Source organism: Tribolium castaneum, chromosome 6, assembly GCF_031307605.1.
Source record: "Tribolium castaneum strain GA2 chromosome 6, icTriCast1.1, whole genome shotgun sequence".
Taxonomy (NCBI): domain Eukaryota; kingdom Metazoa; phylum Arthropoda; class Insecta; order Coleoptera; family Tenebrionidae; genus Tribolium; species Tribolium castaneum.
This window is the reverse complement of record NC_087399.1, coordinates 3,366,017-3,383,073: the sequence shown is the minus strand read 5'-3', so window position 1 is coordinate 3,383,073 and position 17,057 is coordinate 3,366,017. Positions and strand designations below refer to the sequence as shown.

Sequence of the window (17,057 nt, the reverse complement as noted above, 5' to 3'; positions counted from 1 at the left end):
CTTTATATCCTGCAATTTTCTTTGTTTTTGCAGGAGATTAAGCCCTCCGATAGGGCCTTCGACTGTAAAAAAATCATGTTCGGACACCCGAACCCCTTGGGACCTTAATGAATTTTTAAAGATTCTTTAAGATTTCCCGATTTCGCAAACTGTATTTTTTTAACTGTAGCTGAAAGCGTAAAAAACGCCTAGATTGTGGTTAATTAACAAGGCAAGGGTCGGGTCAGGTCAGGCCAATAAAAACCGTTTCATAATACTTTATTAATCGAATACTCACTTTTAAACTTAATCTAAATGTAAAATATATCATTCTCCATACGCGACTTAATTAATAGTAACTAAAGGTTTGCTCATCAATTTCGCATTAGGTTTGTAGGATTTTTTAACCGCTGCCTTGTCCTCTCTCCTCCCCAAGGGAATAAGTCTCATGGCCTCCATCTGCAAGTTCAACGACCGATAAAAATCCAAAACATTTTTATTGGCCCAGACTTGCGAGGCCTTAAACCCTAAAACCCTCAGCGTGTCTAAACTTTGGGCCCTACTTAACGCAACATAAGCTTGACCGGCTTCAAACACCTTTCCTAGCGACATTTCAACACAATCTAACGTCAAACCTTGGGACTTGTGAATGGAAAAAGCCCACGCTAGTTTAAGGGGCACCTGTTTCCTCGTGAGCATAACACCGGTGGCGCTTTTGACGCACCAGCGCTCAGGCTTTGCGACATATTCTTTGCTACGGAATTGCACAACGGGAACACCTTCTTGGAAGGATTTGACGACTCCACGAGCGCCGTTCACGAGCCCCGTGGCGATGTTTATGTTTTTCAAAAGCATCACCTGCGCACCGACCTGCAAAAAAACAAACTTTGAATATTAAAAAACTGTGTTAATTATTTCCAAAAAAATCGTGAATAATGGATAAAAACCTTCAATTCGAGCGTGTGCGGGATGGAGGTTTGCTGATCCAACTGCTTGATAAGATGCGGGTGTGAGTCTTCGGACGTAAAGACGAGTTTTTCGCCCGGCAGTGCGTTAAGTTTCGCTTCGTTAATCGCGTTCGCTTCCAGCGTGTGCGAGCACAACCTCGTGGCCAAAATCCCGTTCTTTTCGATATTCTGTCGCGACGTTTCGGCCAATCTCGTCGCCATATCTTCAGGAATTTGTCCAATGCGCACACAATTCAAGATTTTGATAAACTCGTCGTCGTTTTGCCGGTGGACTTTTTTCAGTTCATACGCCGACAATCGGCACCGACTCCAGGCCTCCGTCTCGAAACAGAACTTGACTGGAGTTTTGCCTTTGGCCACCGGAGGCAATTGGAAAAAATCCCCGCACAAAATCAACTGAATCCCGCCGAAAGGCTGCTCATTCCGCCTGACTTTCCGGGCTATTGCCTCGATTTTCTCGAAATACGACCCGTCAACCATCGAAATCTCGTCGATGATCAGGTGCTTGCACTTGCGCCAGACCGTGTAAGCCCCCGGGCGCGACGCCAGCTCGACGGAGCGCTCCAGGGGCGCCTCGCCGGCCCCGATCCCGGCGAACTGGTGCAGGGTGATCCCCCCGATGTGGCAAGCGGCGACACCTATAACTCACAACTTGCACAATGCAAACATTGCCAACTTGAATACAAACCTGTGGAGGCAGTGGCTGCGGTCACGTCGGGCGGCAGCGCCCCAATAATCCTCTTCAAAAGAAAGCTTTTCCCCGTGCCTGCACTCCCCGTGAAGAACACGTTGCGTCCGCTGAGGCAAGCCTCCAGCACCTCCTTCTGCTCGATATCCAGGGGCTCGTTGGGGGTGGGCGAAGCCGCGTACAGCCTCTTGGAGGAGGCGGGTTTGGCCCCCGGCCGGGAGCTCAGCTTGCGTTTGCGGCTCAAAGGCGACGGCGTCGTGTCCGTCCCTTTCGAAATCTTGGCCTTAGCCTTGTCCATTTCGGCCGTAGTCACGGGACTGATTTCCTCAAACGTGGCCGGTTTATTCGACAGTAATTGAGTCCTCAAGGACTGGTGGGAGGTCGGGGGCGGTTTCCCGCCCGTCATTTTCACAAACACGGTCTTCAGGAAGGTGAAAAGCTGGTTCGGGGGCGCGTTTGATAGGAACATCATGCAGTGCTCTTCTTGGAATTTTATGGAGGCTTTGCCCTCACTCATGAACTTGTTGTGGACGGAAATGCCTTTCAGTTGGAGCTTGACGGGGACGGACTTGCCTGCGGTCACTTCAATGAAGATTTCACGGGCATCGTTGCGAATTAGGCGCAGGAAGGCGCTCTTGTGGGCCAGTTTTCGCTGGATGATGCCTTGGGGGTTCGACCACTCGATATTCACCGAACATGATAACACACTCTCGTTTTCCATTGTTAGATAATGCGAGTTTCATTCACGCGGATTAAAATAAGGGAAAAAAGTAAATAACCTCTAACGAACCCCCAAAGTTCAAACTTTTGAAGCGGCAAGTGCTGACGTCTGGCAAAAGTCGCATCGGTATGGCAGAAAACTGTAAAGTAAATAATTAAAATCGTAAAATAAATGTTTTTTTCGTGATACGGGAATGATAAAAGACATAACGTGTTATAATACATAACAAAACCATAACTTAATTGATCGTAATAGATTTACTGTTCCGATAATCGCAAATTCAAGTTGGTGACCTAGGAACTTTTGTCATTGATTGGCGACCCTTTCGGGAGGCGGGAGAGTTACTCTTTTTAATAAGAGTCACTATTTGGCGATTTTCTTGTCAGATAAATAAAGTTATTCTCCACACACATTCATGCCGTGCATTTTTTGCAACGATTTTATGTCTTTTATGTGTAAAATAAAAAAAATTGACACTTGTATGATTTTTTTTTTAATTTTTTTCCTAATTATTAGAGAAACGATACGAAATAATAAATAATACGGTAGATACATGTCTCGTTTGCAATTACAATAATTAATAAACGCAAATAATGCAAACGTTATCTGTTTCCGATCGTTTGAAACCTCAAATTCCACATAATTGGACCGAATAACCCGCTTCCTTCCATTCACCCTAGCCATGCCTTCGGCAACATTAGCTCTACTTTTCCTCCTCCACGGCGTTTTAAGCGTCGATTTTGTAAGTTCCACTTCGCCCCCATTCGCCCCCTCACCCTTTCTTTCAGATGGTGACAAACTACACCGTGGACATGGAGGCTGGTTATCTGTGCCCAGAAAACGACCAACTGGAAATACCCATGAAACTGTTCCGTGTGGACCGAATCAATCGCACCCATCGCGCCATGACCATGGAATTCTCGTACGCCCATCCCTTGGACGACACCGCCGAAGGCGTCCATGTGGTCGAGCGCTGGATCGCCGGCGGTTGGAAACGCTTTCCCATGTGGTCATGGCAGAAAGACCCATGCAATTTCCAGCTACAGCACGAGAAAAACGGGCATATAAGGTTCGGGAAGGCCATGGGGTTGAAACACCCAGAGCGGTGCCCCATTCCGGCTGGGAATTATTCAGTGGTCAGGTTTCCCTTTCAGTTGAAGTATGATTATCCCTTCTGGCCGGGGAGGATTAGGACTATTGCCATGTCAAGGAGGATTGCGACAAAACAGTTGATTTTTTGTGTGATGACTATTTTAAATGTTGTTGAGAGGGTTTAACTAGTTACACAATAAAGTAATAGATAAAGTGAGCGTATAATTATTTATTGGTGATTATTAATTGACGGTTTCGACAAAGTTCATTATGGTCATGGTGCAGAAGATTTTCCTCTTGGTGGCAATCCGCCTCATGACCATCTGGACCCTGAACCGTCCCGGCCAGAAGGGCGTGTCATGATAAGTGATAAAGGGGTGCCTTATCATGGAATAATTCCCGGCCGGTATGGGGCACTTGTCTGGATTTTTCCACCCTAGGGCTTTCCCAGTCCTGATCATACTCTCCCGCCCATATCTCATCCCGATACTGTTACACGGATCTTTCTGCCACGTCAAGGACGGTAGCATTTTCCAGTCTCCTTCAGTGTACTTTTCCACGAAAATTGCACCTTCTGCCGTTTCGTCCAAAGGCTTTGCGAATGTAAAATCAATGGAGATGGCACGATGGGTGCGATTGAAACGATCGATTCGGAAAAGTCTGATAGGGACTTCGAGTTTGTCGTTATCAGGGCATAAATAACCCGTTTCCAAGTCTGCTTTAAATTTACTCGTGAGCTGGAATAAAAAATTTAGGTGTTTTTGTAATTGGGTGATTGGGCTTACGAAATTGCCGTTTGTGGTTTTTGGGGTGAAAAAAATTAAGCAGAGGATGGGTCGCAAAAGTTGGAAGGACATTTCGTAGTTCGTGCCAGTTTTGACAAAAACACAATTAATTTATAGGTTTGCAATTATATGCTCATGCCAGAGGTTATTATTATACGCAACAAAACGGATGAGAGATTGGAGATAAAAATGAATTTTTGACAAACAACCAATGAAAGATTTTAAACACAACATATGATTTACTATAACAATGATTTTGTTGTATCATAAAAAAATAAAATTTATTTTTGCTAACAGTCATTCTTGACCATTTTACTGAAAATTTTTCCGAATGGATTTTTGAAACTGGCTGTATTTACAGTTGTTTGACTACTTTTTAAGTAATTTGTAAAATACAGGTAAGGGTTTTTTTGTGGATACTAGATGAGTTGCTTCTAATTGAATCTACAGTTATTATAAGAATTTATAGGACAATTAAAAATGGTGGATGCGCCGGGAAAATGTTACATATTGCAATTATGAATAGAACAATCATAATTTTGAGACAATTAAGTGTTAGAAATAATTTTTTTAAAAGTCTTGTCAATGATTGTTTAAGTCAAATTAAATAAAAAAAATTCAAAAAAAATATTTTTTTTTCAAAAAATTTTGTGGATTAATTGATATCTAACACTCTTTTAGGACAAAATATGCAAAAACAATCATTTTGTGACGTATATTTGACTCATGTAATGATTTTTTCGTCCAATTTCAGTCTACAAATAACACGCAATGTTTCTCGAAAACTTGTTACTACTTTCATTTATTGGAAACACCGTCAGCGTCAGTTTTGTAACACTTTTCCACCTATTTTTTTCTTCAAATTATAACATTTACATTTTAGTTAGTAAACAGATTCACTGCGGACCTTGAATCCGCTTACTTATGCCCTGATAATGATAAACTTGAAATCCCCATGAAACTTATCCGCATTGATCGGCTTAACCGCACCCATCGGGCCATTACCATGGAATTTTCCTTCGCCCATGCGGTGGATGACACCTCTGAAGGGACTTATTTTATCGAAAGATTTGTCGATGGCGGCTGGAAGTCGTTTCCAGGTGTTCCTTTCCAGAAAGATGTTTGTAAAACTTTGATGAAGTATAGCAAAGATTCAATGGTTAGGTTGGGCAAAGTTATGGGGATGGAACGGCCTGGTACATGTCCCATCCCTGCGGGGAATTACTCGGTAAAAAGATGGCCCTTTGAGCTGCATTTTGAGACGCCTTTCTGGCCGGGGAGGTACAGGTTTCAGACGGTTTGGAGGCGCATTGCCACCAAACAGAAGATTTTTTGCTCCATGAGTGTCATTAATTTTGTTGAGATTGTCGAATAAAAATAAAATTGTTGACTATTATTCACTCAATAAAAAAGTAATTGAAGGAATTACAAGTAAATAAGGAAAATGAGAACACATAATTATTTATTTTGAGCGTTTGAAATAAAACAAAATTATTTGTTATTTAAAAATTTATTCAAAACAATACAACTGTGTTAAAACGAAATAAATATAAAAACCGTTACACATACGCAGATCTGGCTTTTACAACTCTATTAAACGATTTATAATAAAAAACTCGGTACTTTTGACTTAAAAATGACAAGCTGGCAAACATAACAACTAAAAAAGTTGTTTCGGTGGGTGATTCAGTCACAAAAAACAATTCTTTTTTTTCCTATTTTCAAAGTAAAGTGGAGCACTATTGTAATATTATTATTTTACACAACAAATCGAAAAACTTCCACACTCTTCTGGCTTTTTTTTTGGTTACACAACAGTAACATTTGAGGCGGTTCTGTTGGTGCTCACATAGTGACGCTTGCCTTAACCTCATTATTGACTGTTACAATTCAAAATAACAAAATGACCAAAAAACGCAAGTTTTCGTCAAATTTGGGCTCAATTAAGGTGGAAGTGAAGGAGGAGAACGTCCTGGGCAATGACTACTTGATGGCCAAGGGCCGCCTCAAAGGCGTCCTCAAGCAACTAACTGAGAAAAGTGACTCCGACAGCGACTCGTCCGATGAACGGAGTTCCAAATAGTAATTTAAACTTTTTTTTGGCCAATTTTTCACTAATTTTTGTAGCGAAAATCGCAAACGTAAAGGCGACTCTGTCCTAACCCCCTACCGCCACACCTACGTTATGAAATTATTCGACAGAAGCGTAGATTTGGCCCGGTTTGAGGAGGACACTCCCTTGTACCCCATTTGCAGGGCTTGGATGCAGAACCAGCCCCGAAATCCGCAATCAATCGTTAAGTGAGTTTGCAATCATTGTTGCCAACTCAATTTTAAACCAAATTATTTAGGCGCCGATTATCGTCACCTGAACCTAATGAATTTAACTGGAATACGAGCATGATCACAGACTTGCACAGGTTGCCGCCCCCTATAGGTCCCGTGGTCAGTAGAATCCCATCACCTTTGCCTGAACAAACGGAACAAAACAAGGATAATATAAATTTGAATTATGTAAGATGGTACAATTTATTACTAAAAATTGATCGTTTCATCACAGGAGGAATGTCCACCTGTTCCCAAAGATATCTTGATCAGGAATCACCTGCAAAGGTGGGTCAAGGTCAAGAAGAAGTGGATTGACACTGCGGTTAAAAACGAGGAACGGTATCATTTGAGCACGCAAATGCTCCAAACTATTTACAATAAGTACGAAAACACGTACAATTTCGTCTAGTTTAATTTTCTGTTTTTCAGGGCACAAGAAGCAATGGAATAGTTTTTAACACTTGGAATTTTATTGTATTGTGTGTTGTAATGAAAGTAGTGATTTTGTCAACGCATTTAATAAACCATTTTACAACAAAATGCAGTTTTAATATACACCCCGAGAAATTCTCTTGCCAACCTGACCATTCAAACCCAAACGAGCGAAATGTTTATCCACATATTATGAATGTATTTATTAGCCTAGAGACTCTCAGGCCCCTTTTTTATCTTTAAAATATTTTGAATGTTTTTTTTTGACAATTTGAGCACTGACATTGTTGACAGCTGTCAGTCGTCCTAACCTAACTTCTACAATTTTTACCTGTTTTTAAGCCCAAACAATTTAGAAAAATTATGTGAAAGTGTAATTATCGTAAAAATGGCCACCTCGACCGAAATCGAGACCTACATTATTGACGACGACGACGAGCCCGAAGCCCCGGAGCTCGACGAGGAAGAGAACCGTTTTTACACCATAAACTCTACCCTAGACAAGCAAATCGCCCAGGACATGGAAGCCATCCGCAACTACATCTCGGAAGCCCCCCGGTTCGACCCCCTCAAGAAACGAATCGAGTTTTTCAACAGCATGGACACGTCATATATCGACCGTTGTGTGGACAAGACCGTGGACCCCATCCTGTGCCAACACACGGGTCTGGGGACCCTCAAGTGGCACACCTGCAACCAGTGCGACTTCAAGACCGAAACCAAGGAGCAGTTGCGCCAGCACGTCATCATCAAACACACCCAACTGGGCAAGTTAAACTGGTATGTGTGCCAGCACTGCGAGTTCGTGTGCCCCCAGGAGGCCGATATGGCGAAACACACGAAGGGAGCACACGAGAACAAGTGCACAGAGTGCGGGGAGGTGTTCATCACGGAGCCCCATCTGCTGAGGCACAGGGCACACAAACACGGCTTGAAGATATTTGATTGTAAAAAGTGCGAGTTTGTGACCAAAACATCCGAAGAATTTACGAGGCATACGTTAACACATGCCAAACTCAACTTCAGTTGGTACAAATGTGAAAGGTGCGAGTATCGAACGGTCAAAAAGTCCAATTTGGACAGACACATCAGCCACAAACATTCGTTTTTTTAGTTTAGGGATTTATAAATAACCGGATTTATTCGTATTTTTTACCTCAAATCAAATAAAACACTCAAGTCGCATGTGCTGTGTTTCATTTCACGCGCGTGATTGGCCGAAGCCGGTCACGTGGCGACGCCAACCAATCACAATCCGCTTGTCAGTTTTTTAACGTAACCTAAAAAAGTATAAAATCTAGTTGTTTCCTTTTGTGTTTCGATTAATTCTCGAGCCCTTGGTGATTATTTTACATTCGCGATCGTGCGCGGAGTGGTTTTCGGTGATCGTATTTATTATGAAGATGTTTTTTTCAAAGTGCCCGAGTACAAGAAACCTGCGGTGGCGATCAGGTAAAATCTCCCCTTTGACTTCTCGTTTCCTTTTTTCAAATTCATATTTTGGGACTTATTGTGGGATTGTAGCACTGGCAGAAAAACAAGTGCGTGCACATTTGCACATAAAATATTTATTTGCATTATACAGATCTATCTACACGTTATAAGAATAATTATATTACAATAATCTCAACTATACAAAATTTCCAAGCAAATAAGTGCCTCAAACTATTGCAAAGCCTTGCCGTAAAAAACGCATGCATATTTCGTGGACCTATCAATGGAATGATGCAACAATTAAAAACCAACAAATAATACTTTTGCATAATTGGATAAAGACATTAGAAAGAATTGATACAAATTTTAAGTGTCACGTGACCCCATCACTGTTCCTTCTTATTGGTAGCTTGGCTGTAACTTGGGGGATTTTCCTAAAACAAAATAGTGTTTTTTTTTCTAACTGCGATTGGTCTCCCTGTCTTACGTAATAAGCCGGCGGCGGCACGAACGCCATCTGTGGCCGATTGGGATCATAGTAGGCCGATTGTGCGGCCTCGGCTGCCTTCGCATCTTAAATAAAACAAAATTTCGTAAAACAATATTTATTTGGCAGTTAGCGTCCTTGATAATTACCTGCAGGTGAGGCAAATCCGGCTGCGCCCCCTTGCGGCGGATACCCACCTTGGGGTGGGTAACCCCCTTGCGGGGGCGGATACCCTCCCGGTTGGTAGGCGGGGTTTAAGCCGGGATACGGGGGCGGAGCTTGTGTCATGTAAACGCCGTCGGTTGGCGGATTATCGGGGAATTGGTGACGGGGCGGCACCCAGCCGTAGTAACCCTCCGGCGGGGGGGCGTAGGCCGGGGGCGGAGCCGCATACCATTCGGTGTTGGGGGGGACGTACGGGGGAGGGGCGTCGTTGTTCATTCCTCGCGTCGCTAGAGAGAGCCACATTTGTGATCAATACTCGGGTAATTACACGTAATTACCCGAAATTAACCGTAATTACAATCATGGCCGACGAGAATATTCTCGAGTGTTTCGAACGTGAAAAATCAGTGAAAATTCCGACACACGTCAAGAATTTGCTATTATTCGCCGGTTTCGACAACAAAACCTCGCTGTCGAAATTCGAGAGTGAAGACATCGACGAATTGGTGAAAATCGGGCGGGAAATCATCCCACGTGTCATCGATCGCGTCCTCCATGAAAAATACTTGGGGATTTTCGCGACTGAACCGCAACTGTTTACGATATTTTCCGGTCATCGGAAAATCCTCCTCGAAATGGCACAATTTTATCGCAGCTTTTCATGGAAAAAACGTCACACGGGGGACACGTGTGAAGCACCGACGAAACGTCAAAAAACAGACGAACAACGCGATTTCGAAAGCGAAAAACAAAACATTCTAGCGCTCATTTCTAATTGGATAATAAACTTTTGCTCACGCAATCTGACCAATGAGGAGTCGGCTTACGTGACACGAGAAATGTCTAAAATGCGGGCCGAAATTTCAAGCGAAGATTCAAATCAGTGTTACATCACGTGCTGTATTTGTCTCAAAGACGTGAAAATTTTCAGAAATCAGAACGGATTCTGGATCATGTCCAACATTCACAAACACTTCAAGACGCACATGAGTACGATTTCTAACAAGAAATTCAGCAAAAATATCAGCATTTCCAGCACGATTGCGAACCAGGAGGCGGATTCACCAGAAATTAGAGAAATTAAGGTGGAAAACGACTCCGAATAATAAAATAATAATAATTCCTCACCTATTGTACCTATTTTTGTTAATTAAATGAAACTGAATAAAAAAATAACAGTGTAACACTTGTGTTTTCGCCCTGATTCGAAACGAAACTAGCCTTAAAACATTTTACCGGTAGTTTCACCTGTTACACCACCTAAATCGGCTAATTGAAACAATTTAACTCAATTATAATTAAATTTGCAATTTTTATTAAATAGTTGAGTATCGTTTCTATTTCCAGTTTGGTGTTTTTTTTGTTTGATTGAAATTCCTACAACTGGCACCACAAAATGCCAAGGTCACTCGATTGAAACGAAAAAAAACAATAACGTTGCTTAGCAACGCAACGGTCACGTGATGTTTTTATCATCGCCTACTTATTTATTGGGAGATTAAATTAAAGAAAAAGTTTAAATTTCGTTGCAAAATGTTGCACAACTCACCCAAATATGCGGCTTTGAGCATCGCCTGGCCAAAGTCGATGGCGCCCCCACGCTTGAAAGTGAATTTGAACTTGGCCTCGCCAATCCAGTTGCCGTTGGGCTGCGCCCTGACTTTGCCCTTGATGTAGTTGGCGCCAAAGACGGGTTGCTCGATCTCGACCTACAGCCCCCTTGTTACAAATGATGAGTGAAAGGGGGGCGAACGTACCTCACTCAGTGTTACAAACGGGAAACTGAAACTTTGCATGGGGTCGCTGCCGCTCTTGTTGTTGAAGACAAGTCGGTGGGTGGTTAGGTAGAAGCGGCCGGTTTTGGTGCCTTTGAATGTGGGGTCCCCCTGACCCGACCATTCGATGCTGACGTCGTCCGCGAACAGTAAAATCCTAACGATGCGTTAAAGGGGGCGAAACGTCTGGATAGAAGTTGCTTACCTCTCACCGGCGTGTATTAAAACACCGCCGTTTATATGAGCCGTGTTTAGAGACATTTCGCACGGTTTTGGTACTCACACAATGAAATTATTTGTTTTTCTAGAAAAATTTTCGATAACTCCCCGATTTTGACAAGTGACATTTGACGTGACGTTTGAAATGTCATCTGCCAGGCGAGAGAGAGAAAAGATAGGGGTAAAAACAAGTTAGAGAGAGAAAAAGACAATACTAAGGCGCCAAATTCAAATTTATTAATCACGACAATACAAAGCCCGAATTAGTCTTATTGTTAATCACGTTGTAGTAATAAAGATCAGTCACTGAAACCTCGCGATTTGGCACAACCCTGCAAACAAACCCATCAAAAAACGCCAAAAAAAGACCACAAAACCCACTTTTGCACCTTGGTGGGGCCCTTGATTTGGTTCCATCGCGACACCTTATGCCCATTATGTACCATCAAGCCCAAGACGGAGACCCAAATCGCATAGTCGAGAATATCATGTCGATCGACCAACTTTTCTAGAAATGTTTGACCCAAACTCAAATTCTCACTGCCTTGACTGGCATCCACCAAATCCCCAAAATATTTCAAGTAATTTTCGAACAAAAACCCTGTGAAAAGCCCAGGCTGTGTTGTGAATTCGTTGACCAATCGGTCAAAATCGCACGCAAGTCGGCCATTTTCGCCCAACTTCGGGTTCAAAACGCGGCCAAGGGCGTGAAAAAGGCCCAAATTTTCGTCACGTGACATTATTTGAATCGAAGTGGACGAATCACGTTTGCGTTTGGTGCCCGATTTTTGGGTTTGGATCGTTGGCAGGTCTGAAGTTCCTGGAATTTTTTTGTGAGACAGTTGGGGGATGGGGGGTGATTTTTTACCTAAAAGGGCGGCAAAATAATACTGATTTAGGGCGCATTTCAAGTCGCCCATGGCTGTGGAAATGATGGCAGTGACTGTACTTTGAGACGGAATTTTAAATAAATCGGGATTCCCCTGCACGAGGTTTTGGGCCCTTTTCAGGGCACTCTTCATCAAAGTTGGGGCGCAACCGTTGAAACTAATCGTCGCAATTTTATACTTAACCCTTACGTCCTCACTAAATAATTTCTCGCTTAGATTAATTTTATTATCGAAAGTGTCCGTACACACGAAAATAACCGGGTAATTCCCCTTGTAGTAACACTCCCTGGAACCAACCAAATTAATTATTTGGACCAAAAACTAGCTCAATTACTCTAAAACTGGCCCAAACTCGTCACAATTCCTCAAAAACGTGTTTGGAAACTCCTCAACTAAAATCACTTTTTTGTTGCCTGTGGAAAATAAAGAATTCCATTTGGATTCGGTCAAAAACTCAACGAACCGGGTCACTTGATTCGCCCCCCGACAAACCTCAAAATCCTGGTCTAGGGGGTTCACCCATTCAGTTATATCAATTGATAATTTTTTGCACAAAACCTGAATGGTGATTGATTTGCCCGACCCTGGGGGCCCCGAAATCAACAAGAATTTCGCATTCGGCTGAAATTCAACGTCACGTGATGATTCAAAAGGGCAATGACTTACAGAATTGTTTTTATTATCACAGACGTTGTTTTGTAACCAGTGCTCGACTTCGGCGATTTTTTTCGAATGAACGGCCAAGTCGGGCACCGTTTTCGGCGCCAGGCGTTGGTGAAAGTTAAAGCTGCGTTTTTTAGGCACTGGGGACAGGTCCGAAGTGCCGTTTTTCGAAGGGATTGCAGGTTTGGGGGGATGGCCATTCTGGGCCCCGTTTTCCAAGTCAAGCGACAAACCTAACCATTTCTGCAAAAATTATCACTCTGTTACCTTGTCTGCCCGTTTTTAGTTGTGCAAATACACACATTTCCCGTTTTTTTCATGATTTTATTCGAGATTGTTTGAAACTTGTTGACATTCGGATTGACAGTCAGTGGTGCCAGAACGTGACCAATTTCGATTTTAAACAATTAAAACACGTTTAAAAAAATATTTGGGCGCAATTTTCGGTTACAAAATTGGTGGTTGGCCAATTTCTTGAGCCGTATTCAATTAATCGCCCAAAATAATAAATTTTTTGAAAAAATAGTGTCAGTGCTTAGTGAATCAGTGTCGCCAACGCAAGATCTACACGACCGTGTCTATTTTGGGGTTAGGTTTGTTTCTCAAAAATTTCATTTTTTGGCCATAATGTCGGTGGAAGAGAAGCTCCAGATGGGCCCCAGAACGGGGGTGACGTACCCCTTGCAAGTGATCTACTGTGGCAACTGTTCGATGCCGATTGAGGTTAGTTGTCGCCCCTTCAGACCTTCCGAACTAATTCTTGCCCCAGTATTGCGAGTATTACCCCGAGTATGACAAATGCAAACAATGGCTCGAGCGTAACTTGCCCGATGAGTTCGAAAAAGTGAAAATCGGGGACGAGGCGGGCGAGGGAGGTGGCGCTGAAGAGGAAAAAAAGCGTCAGAAACGTGGGGGTAAAGGCATGATCAAGACGAAGAAGAAGGAGGACGGGCCGAAGCAGGTGTGTGTGTCGAGGGCCCCCCGCGGCAAGAAGAAGTCGGTTACCGTGGTTACGGGGCTTAGTGGGTTTGGTAGGGGGGTTAGGGGGCCCTGAGTGTCTTGTTTGACGCGTTTTTGTAGATATTGATCTGAAAGTTGCGGCGAAATTTTTCGGGACCAGGTTTGCGTGTGGGTCTTCAGTCACAGGTGAGGACGAAATTGTGATCCAGGGGGACGTCAAGGACGATTTGTTTGATGTGATTCCCGAAAAATGGCCAGAGGTACCACACTGACCGAAAAAAGTCACTAGTTATAGGGGCACTTGTTTTTGTTGCAGATTGATGAGGACTTGATTGAGGATTTGGGTGACCAAAAGCGATAACTTATCATAAATTCGTGTATTTATACTTATTCTCAATACATTATGTCGTTTTTCACGCCAGTGTTTTATTATTTACTATCCTAATACAATCACAAAATTATTCCTGCTCCTCTGTTGTTTCGTTTTCTTGGCTTTTTTGGATGTGGGGGAAGTGCTGAAGCACGATCTGTAAAATTTGCTCAACTTGTTCTTCCGTGAGCCTTTCTTCACTTTCTTCAATCATCTAGAAAACACACTTAGAAATAGTCAAATTTTGCGTAAGACCAACCAATTGAATCTCTAAAGCCGTCGTAGGGGGCGAATTAATCAGCATTAATTTCTCATTTTTGTTCAAATTAAACGGCTCCAAGTCCTTCAAACACTCAGTAATTGACTGTGGGCTTTGTTGGGCACAAGGAGTATTTTCCAAGTAACGCAAAGTCTACGAAAAAATTGATGAATGAAAGTCGGCCCATTTACGGCCACTTAATCTAATCACCTCATACGTAATCGTCGCTAATTGCCCCTTGTGTTTTTTCCGGCTGTCCTTAATCCGTTGTAGGTGTTTCATAACCTCGAAATTACTCAAAGTCGCGCTGTTTGCATTAACACTGAAAACACGCCTTAATAATACGTTACTCAAACGTAGCAACTTAGTCTTACATTTCCATCGCATTTAATAATAAAATTAAGAGTGCAAATTGCTTTATTTTTATAATTTTTGAACCACAAATTGGTGACAAATCCAAAAAACCCTAAACTTGTCACAAGTATGGCCAGGCTTCCTAACCTAGCTTTTTTGCGATATTTTTCAAAATACTCCTGTAAATTCGTAAGAGGTCTGATGACGACCCAATCGCGGTGCGAAAAGGCCTTGGACGAGCTTTCCAAAAATGCCTACTACGAGAAATACGCGGACAAAATCGCCAAACTACAAAAAACCTCCCCCCAGGAGTTCCTCTCCCGAATGGACGAACTCAAGAAGGCCAAAGCCCCGAAAAAGAAGCCCGAAACGATCACTGAAGGCAAGTTCTCGCAACTATTAAACCCGAAAAAACCGCTCGGTTCTGTGGAGGCCTCGGAGGCCCCCTTAGACAAAGTCATGAAACTTGACTTAATTAAGGATAAAACCCCGGAGGAAATTAAGGAGATTTGGCACCAGTACCACATACAGAAGAACTACATTGCGGCGGTTGTCCCTGTGGAAGATTACAACGAACTGGAGGCAAGGGGGCGCCAATACCCTACGTTTCTCTTCGCCTTGCCTCGCAAAGAGGGTTACGAGTTTATAATGTCGCAGTTTGAGCGAAACTGCGTCCACTTTACCCCCCTTTTGTACTATCAGGTGCACAAGGAGAACGCCCCCGAGTGCCTCACAATGACGCACTACACCGAACTAAAGGACGAGAAAAAAATCGTCTTGATGCGAGGAGAGTACGACAAGAATGTTATTGATTTGAAGGAGGCCCAGTGTCTCGCAAATCAGTTGCAATTGTATTACGTAAGGCCCACAGAAGCACACTTGGAACTGATGGAGCGGTTCACCAAGCGCCCCGACGAGTTCAAACACATGGACTTGATCAAACAAATCGAGACTTTGTCTTTGTAAATATGTATTATTTAATTCCTAATTGTAAATAAAGTTTGAGTGACATAACCTTACTTTTTGAGTTTTATTTCACCCAATTATTTTCTTGTCCCCAATGTTGATACATAAAGTCGATCATAACATAGCAAATGGCACTATGAGTATGAAATTGAGCGTTTTTTCTTGAATTTTACTGCGAAAATATGACATAACCTAATTTTTTGTTGGGCGAAAATTGGACCAATTTCAAATATTATGATAACTCAAAGGTCCTGTATAAAATGCGATTGTGCGAAATTGCCCAAATGATAGAAATTTTGCCGATTTTTATATTTTATTACCGCTTTTCACTATTTACGTACCAACCTACCAAATCCAAAATTTATCATAACTTGATTTTTTTAAATTTTTATCACTTATTTCACTATTTTCCAACACAAAAGTGCGTTATATTAACTTGAGTTACGTTAAAAAATCGAAAATAACAGTAAGGTGGTACAGTTCACGAACTACGGGTCTGTATTTTCTGACAGGCGTACCAACGCACCCAAATTCAAATCCAAATAAAACGCCATTTTACTTAAAATAATTTATTGAAATTAGGCACTTGATTGAGCTTAGAACCTCTCTTTCGGCTTCCTGAACACTTTCCCGTGCTGCGTATCCTCCAAGCAGGGGATTTGCACTAAATTAAAATAAATGGTCCCCATAATGTGCGCCGTGGGCGAGGGATTTTCCTTGAGACACGAATACAGCTGATCGTCGCACAAACAATGCGATTTCGTGTATAACGAATCATTCGTTATGTTATATCTTTGTGAAAAAGCCCTAACTTTAACGGGACACAAATCGTGCGCTCTGCAGCACTTATCAACGGTGGGCTCGGCCCCCAGGTCGTAGTAGTCCTTGGCGATGTCGCCCGTGCCGCACCACTTCGTCCCTGAAATTGACTGTGTTGGGAAAATTGGGTTGGTACGACTGCCGGGGATTACCAGGGATGATGCCGCTGAGGAGGACAAACGGGTTGTTGGCGAGGATTCCCCGGCCGGCGATTGGGTGCGCGGTGATGTTTTTGGCCAGTTCGTCGTGTACCGATTTGCCGTCTTCGACTTGTTGGCATTGGCGCATTAGTGTTGTCATTTCTTTGAAGGAAATTGCAACGGGGCGGGAGACGTGCTGGAAGTCGCCGAGGGCTTTGATGGCGTCTTCGGGTTGGCTAGGAACGGAAATTTTCACTGTTTTTTTCGCAAACAACCGCAAAAAATGTGAAAAAGTTTCAAATAAATAAAAAAATTGAGAAGTTTATAAAGTTCCATAAAAGGAACGAAAAAAAATGCAAAAAATTCAACTAAATACGGAATTTGAGGAAATGACGACAAATGGTGCCAAAATTTTTATGCAAAAAATGAAAAACAAAAAAAACCTGAAATCAAATCAAAGATTTGAGGGAACTAAAAATTTACCCAAAAAACTTTAACAACTATATTTTTGCAATAAAAAGAAATTATTTATTCCGGAAGTCAAAAAAAACATAAAAAGTGAA

General features: G+C 42.5%; 12 protein-coding genes across 13 annotated transcripts in view; 6 read left to right on the top strand and 6 right to left on the bottom strand.

Moving 5' to 3' along the window:
* Positions 1-242: 242 nt before the first annotated feature.
* On the bottom strand, positions 243-2,490 carry Pif1 (Pif1 DNA helicase). The gene is made up of 3 exons (XM_965780.4): positions 1,636-2,490; positions 927-1,585; positions 243-849 (listed from the first exon to the last, which is right to left on the bottom strand). The coding sequence occupies exons 1-3, from the start codon at positions 2,354-2,356 to the stop codon at positions 325-327; spliced, it is 1,905 nt and encodes a 634-aa protein (XP_970873.2). The 5' UTR covers positions 2,357-2,490; the 3' UTR covers positions 243-324.
* Positions 2,491-2,629: 139 nt separating this feature from the next.
* On the top strand, positions 2,630-3,662 carry LOC103314014 (hypothetical protein). The gene is made up of 2 exons (XM_008198723.3): positions 2,630-3,098; positions 3,145-3,662. The coding sequence occupies exons 1-2, from the start codon at positions 3,039-3,041 to the stop codon at positions 3,631-3,633; spliced, it is 549 nt and encodes a 182-aa protein (XP_008196945.2). The 5' UTR covers positions 2,630-3,038; the 3' UTR covers positions 3,634-3,662.
* LOC107398505 (uncharacterized) lies at positions 3,663-4,378 on the bottom strand. Its single transcript, XM_015982775.2, has 2 exons — positions 4,234-4,378; positions 3,663-4,185 (listed from the first exon to the last, which is right to left on the bottom strand). Exons 1-2 carry the CDS (start codon positions 4,303-4,305, stop codon positions 3,691-3,693), a joined length of 567 nt encoding a protein of 188 aa, XP_015838261.2. The 5' UTR covers positions 4,306-4,378; the 3' UTR covers positions 3,663-3,690.
* Positions 4,379-6,063: 1,685 nt separating this feature from the next.
* On the top strand, positions 6,064-7,101 carry mip40 (Myb-interacting protein 40). Its single transcript, XM_965953.5, has 5 exons — positions 6,064-6,315; positions 6,361-6,534; positions 6,585-6,747; positions 6,794-6,942; positions 6,991-7,101. The coding sequence occupies exons 1-5, from the start codon at positions 6,137-6,139 to the stop codon at positions 7,010-7,012; spliced, it is 687 nt and encodes a 228-aa protein (XP_971046.2). The 5' UTR covers positions 6,064-6,136; the 3' UTR covers positions 7,013-7,101.
* Positions 7,102-7,381: 280 nt separating this feature from the next.
* Positions 7,382-8,107, top strand: LOC103314020 (RE1-silencing transcription factor B). The gene has a single exon (XM_008198737.2). The coding sequence runs from the start codon at positions 7,382-7,384 to the stop codon at positions 8,105-8,107; it is 726 nt and encodes a 241-aa protein (XP_008196959.2).
* Positions 8,108-8,209: 102 nt separating this feature from the next.
* mwh (multiple wing hairs) overlaps positions 8,210-17,057 on the top strand; it is a 34,614-nt gene continuing 25,766 nt past the window's right edge. The window contains exon 1 of one of the 2 annotated variants that reach the window (XM_015982713.2): positions 8,210-8,445. The gene's annotated coding sequence lies outside the window, so the exon portion shown is untranslated. The remainder of the gene's footprint in view (positions 8,446-17,057) is intronic. The other variant, XM_015982711.2, reaches the window with a different exon arrangement.
* Wbp2 (WW domain binding protein 2) lies at positions 8,540-11,236 on the bottom strand. The gene is made up of 6 exons (XM_008198724.3): positions 11,060-11,236; positions 10,837-11,011; positions 10,629-10,788; positions 9,064-9,366; positions 8,915-9,000; positions 8,540-8,861 (listed from the first exon to the last, which is right to left on the bottom strand). Exons 1-6 carry the CDS (start codon positions 11,113-11,115, stop codon positions 8,814-8,816), a joined length of 828 nt encoding a protein of 275 aa, XP_008196946.1. The 5' UTR covers positions 11,116-11,236; the 3' UTR covers positions 8,540-8,813.
* Positions 11,289-13,078, bottom strand: Rad17. Its single transcript, XM_966140.4, has 6 exons — positions 12,929-13,078; positions 12,630-12,869; positions 12,298-12,584; positions 11,942-12,249; positions 11,455-11,893; positions 11,289-11,405 (listed from the first exon to the last, which is right to left on the bottom strand). Exons 1-6 carry the CDS (start codon positions 12,944-12,946, stop codon positions 11,315-11,317), a joined length of 1,383 nt encoding a protein of 460 aa, XP_971233.2. The 5' UTR covers positions 12,947-13,078; the 3' UTR covers positions 11,289-11,314.
* DENR (Density regulated protein) lies at positions 13,123-14,002 on the top strand. The gene is made up of 4 exons (XM_966203.4): positions 13,123-13,349; positions 13,396-13,657; positions 13,707-13,846; positions 13,903-14,002. Exons 1-4 carry the CDS (start codon positions 13,254-13,256, stop codon positions 13,945-13,947), a joined length of 543 nt encoding a protein of 180 aa, XP_971296.1. The 5' UTR covers positions 13,123-13,253; the 3' UTR covers positions 13,948-14,002.
* Positions 13,949-14,722, bottom strand: Polr3I (RNA polymerase III subunit I). Its single transcript, XM_966264.4, has 4 exons — positions 14,590-14,722; positions 14,426-14,537; positions 14,216-14,368; positions 13,949-14,170 (listed from the first exon to the last, which is right to left on the bottom strand). The coding sequence occupies exons 1-4, from the start codon at positions 14,595-14,597 to the stop codon at positions 14,045-14,047; spliced, it is 399 nt and encodes a 132-aa protein (XP_971357.1). The 5' UTR covers positions 14,598-14,722; the 3' UTR covers positions 13,949-14,044.
* On the top strand, positions 14,699-15,588 carry LOC660062 (uncharacterized protein). The gene has a single exon (XM_966324.4). The coding sequence runs from the start codon at positions 14,699-14,701 to the stop codon at positions 15,533-15,535; it is 837 nt and encodes a 278-aa protein (XP_971417.3). The 3' UTR covers positions 15,536-15,588.
* sPLA2B (phospholipase A2B) lies at positions 16,132-16,730 on the bottom strand (the record flags this gene model as incomplete). Its single annotated transcript, NM_001145918.1, is given in 2 exon segments — positions 16,132-16,454; positions 16,507-16,730. Coding segments are annotated over 2 exon segments (547 nt in total), but the record flags the coding sequence as incomplete, so codon positions are not given.

Bases quoted from the DNA above. Each gene is read 5' to 3' on its own strand.
- Pif1 (XM_965780.4), bottom strand. From the start codon at position 2,356: ATGGAAAACGAGAGTGTGTTATCATGTTCGGTGAATATCGAGTGGTCG. The intron at 1,586-1,635 runs GTTTGTATTCAA...TGTGAGTTATAG, and splicing joins CGCAGCCACTGCCTCCACAG to GTGTCGCCGCTTGCCACATC. The intron at 850-926 runs GTTTTTATCCAT...GTTTTTTTGCAG, and splicing joins CGCACACGCTCGAATTGAAG to GTCGGTGCGCAGGTGATGCT.
- LOC103314014 (XM_008198723.3), top strand. From the start codon at position 3,039: ATGCCTTCGGCAACATTAGCTCTACTTTTCCTCCTCCACGGCGTTTTA. The intron at 3,099-3,144 runs GTAAGTTCCACT...CCTTTCTTTCAG, and splicing joins GCGTTTTAAGCGTCGATTTT to ATGGTGACAAACTACACCGT.
- LOC107398505 (XM_015982775.2), bottom strand. From the start codon at position 4,305: ATGTCCTTCCAACTTTTGCGACCCATCCTCTGCTTAATTTTTTTCACC. The intron at 4,186-4,233 runs GTAAGCCCAATC...TTTTTATTCCAG, and splicing joins AAACCACAAACGGCAATTTC to CTCACGAGTAAATTTAAAGC.
- mip40 (XM_965953.5), top strand. From the start codon at position 6,137: ATGACCAAAAAACGCAAGTTTTCGTCAAATTTGGGCTCAATTAAGGTG. The intron at 6,316-6,360 runs GTAATTTAAACT...TAATTTTTGTAG, and splicing joins GATGAACGGAGTTCCAAATA to CGAAAATCGCAAACGTAAAG. The intron at 6,943-6,990 runs GTACGAAAACAC...TCTGTTTTTCAG, and splicing joins CTCCAAACTATTTACAATAA to GGCACAAGAAGCAATGGAAT.
- LOC103314020 (XM_008198737.2), top strand. From the start codon at position 7,382: ATGGCCACCTCGACCGAAATCGAGACCTACATTATTGACGACGACGAC.
- Wbp2 (XM_008198724.3), bottom strand. From the start codon at position 11,115: ATGTCTCTAAACACGGCTCATATAAACGGCGGTGTTTTAATACACGCC. The intron at 9,367-10,628 runs GTGAGTTGTGCA...GGCTCTCTCTAG, and splicing joins GCTCAAAGCCGCATATTTGG to CGACGCGAGGAATGAACAAC. The intron at 8,862-8,914 runs GTAAGACAGGGA...ATTTTGTTTTAG, and splicing joins TGCCGCCGCCGGCTTATTAC to GAAAATCCCCCAAGTTACAG.
- Rad17 (XM_966140.4), bottom strand. The intron at 12,585-12,629 runs GTAAGTCATTGC...GTTGAATTTCAG, and splicing joins GTGATAATAAAAACAATTCT to CCGAATGCGAAATTCTTGTT. The intron at 12,250-12,297 runs GTAATTGAGCTA...GGTTGGTTCCAG, and splicing joins GAGTTTGGGCCAGTTTTAGA to GGAGTGTTACTACAAGGGGA.
- DENR (XM_966203.4), top strand. From the start codon at position 13,254: ATGTCGGTGGAAGAGAAGCTCCAGATGGGCCCCAGAACGGGGGTGACG. The intron at 13,350-13,395 runs GTTAGTTGTCGC...TTCTTGCCCCAG, and splicing joins ACTGTTCGATGCCGATTGAG to TATTGCGAGTATTACCCCGA. The intron at 13,847-13,902 runs GTACCACACTGA...TTTTTGTTGCAG, and splicing joins TTCCCGAAAAATGGCCAGAG to ATTGATGAGGACTTGATTGA.
- Polr3I (XM_966264.4), bottom strand. The intron at 14,369-14,425 runs GTGATTAGATTA...ATTTTTTCGTAG, and splicing joins TAGCGACGATTACGTATGAG to ACTTTGCGTTACTTGGAAAA. The intron at 14,171-14,215 runs GTTGGTCTTACG...TGTGTTTTCTAG, and splicing joins CGGCTTTAGAGATTCAATTG to ATGATTGAAGAAAGTGAAGA.
- LOC660062 (XM_966324.4), top strand. From the start codon at position 14,699: ATGGCCAGGCTTCCTAACCTAGCTTTTTTGCGATATTTTTCAAAATAC.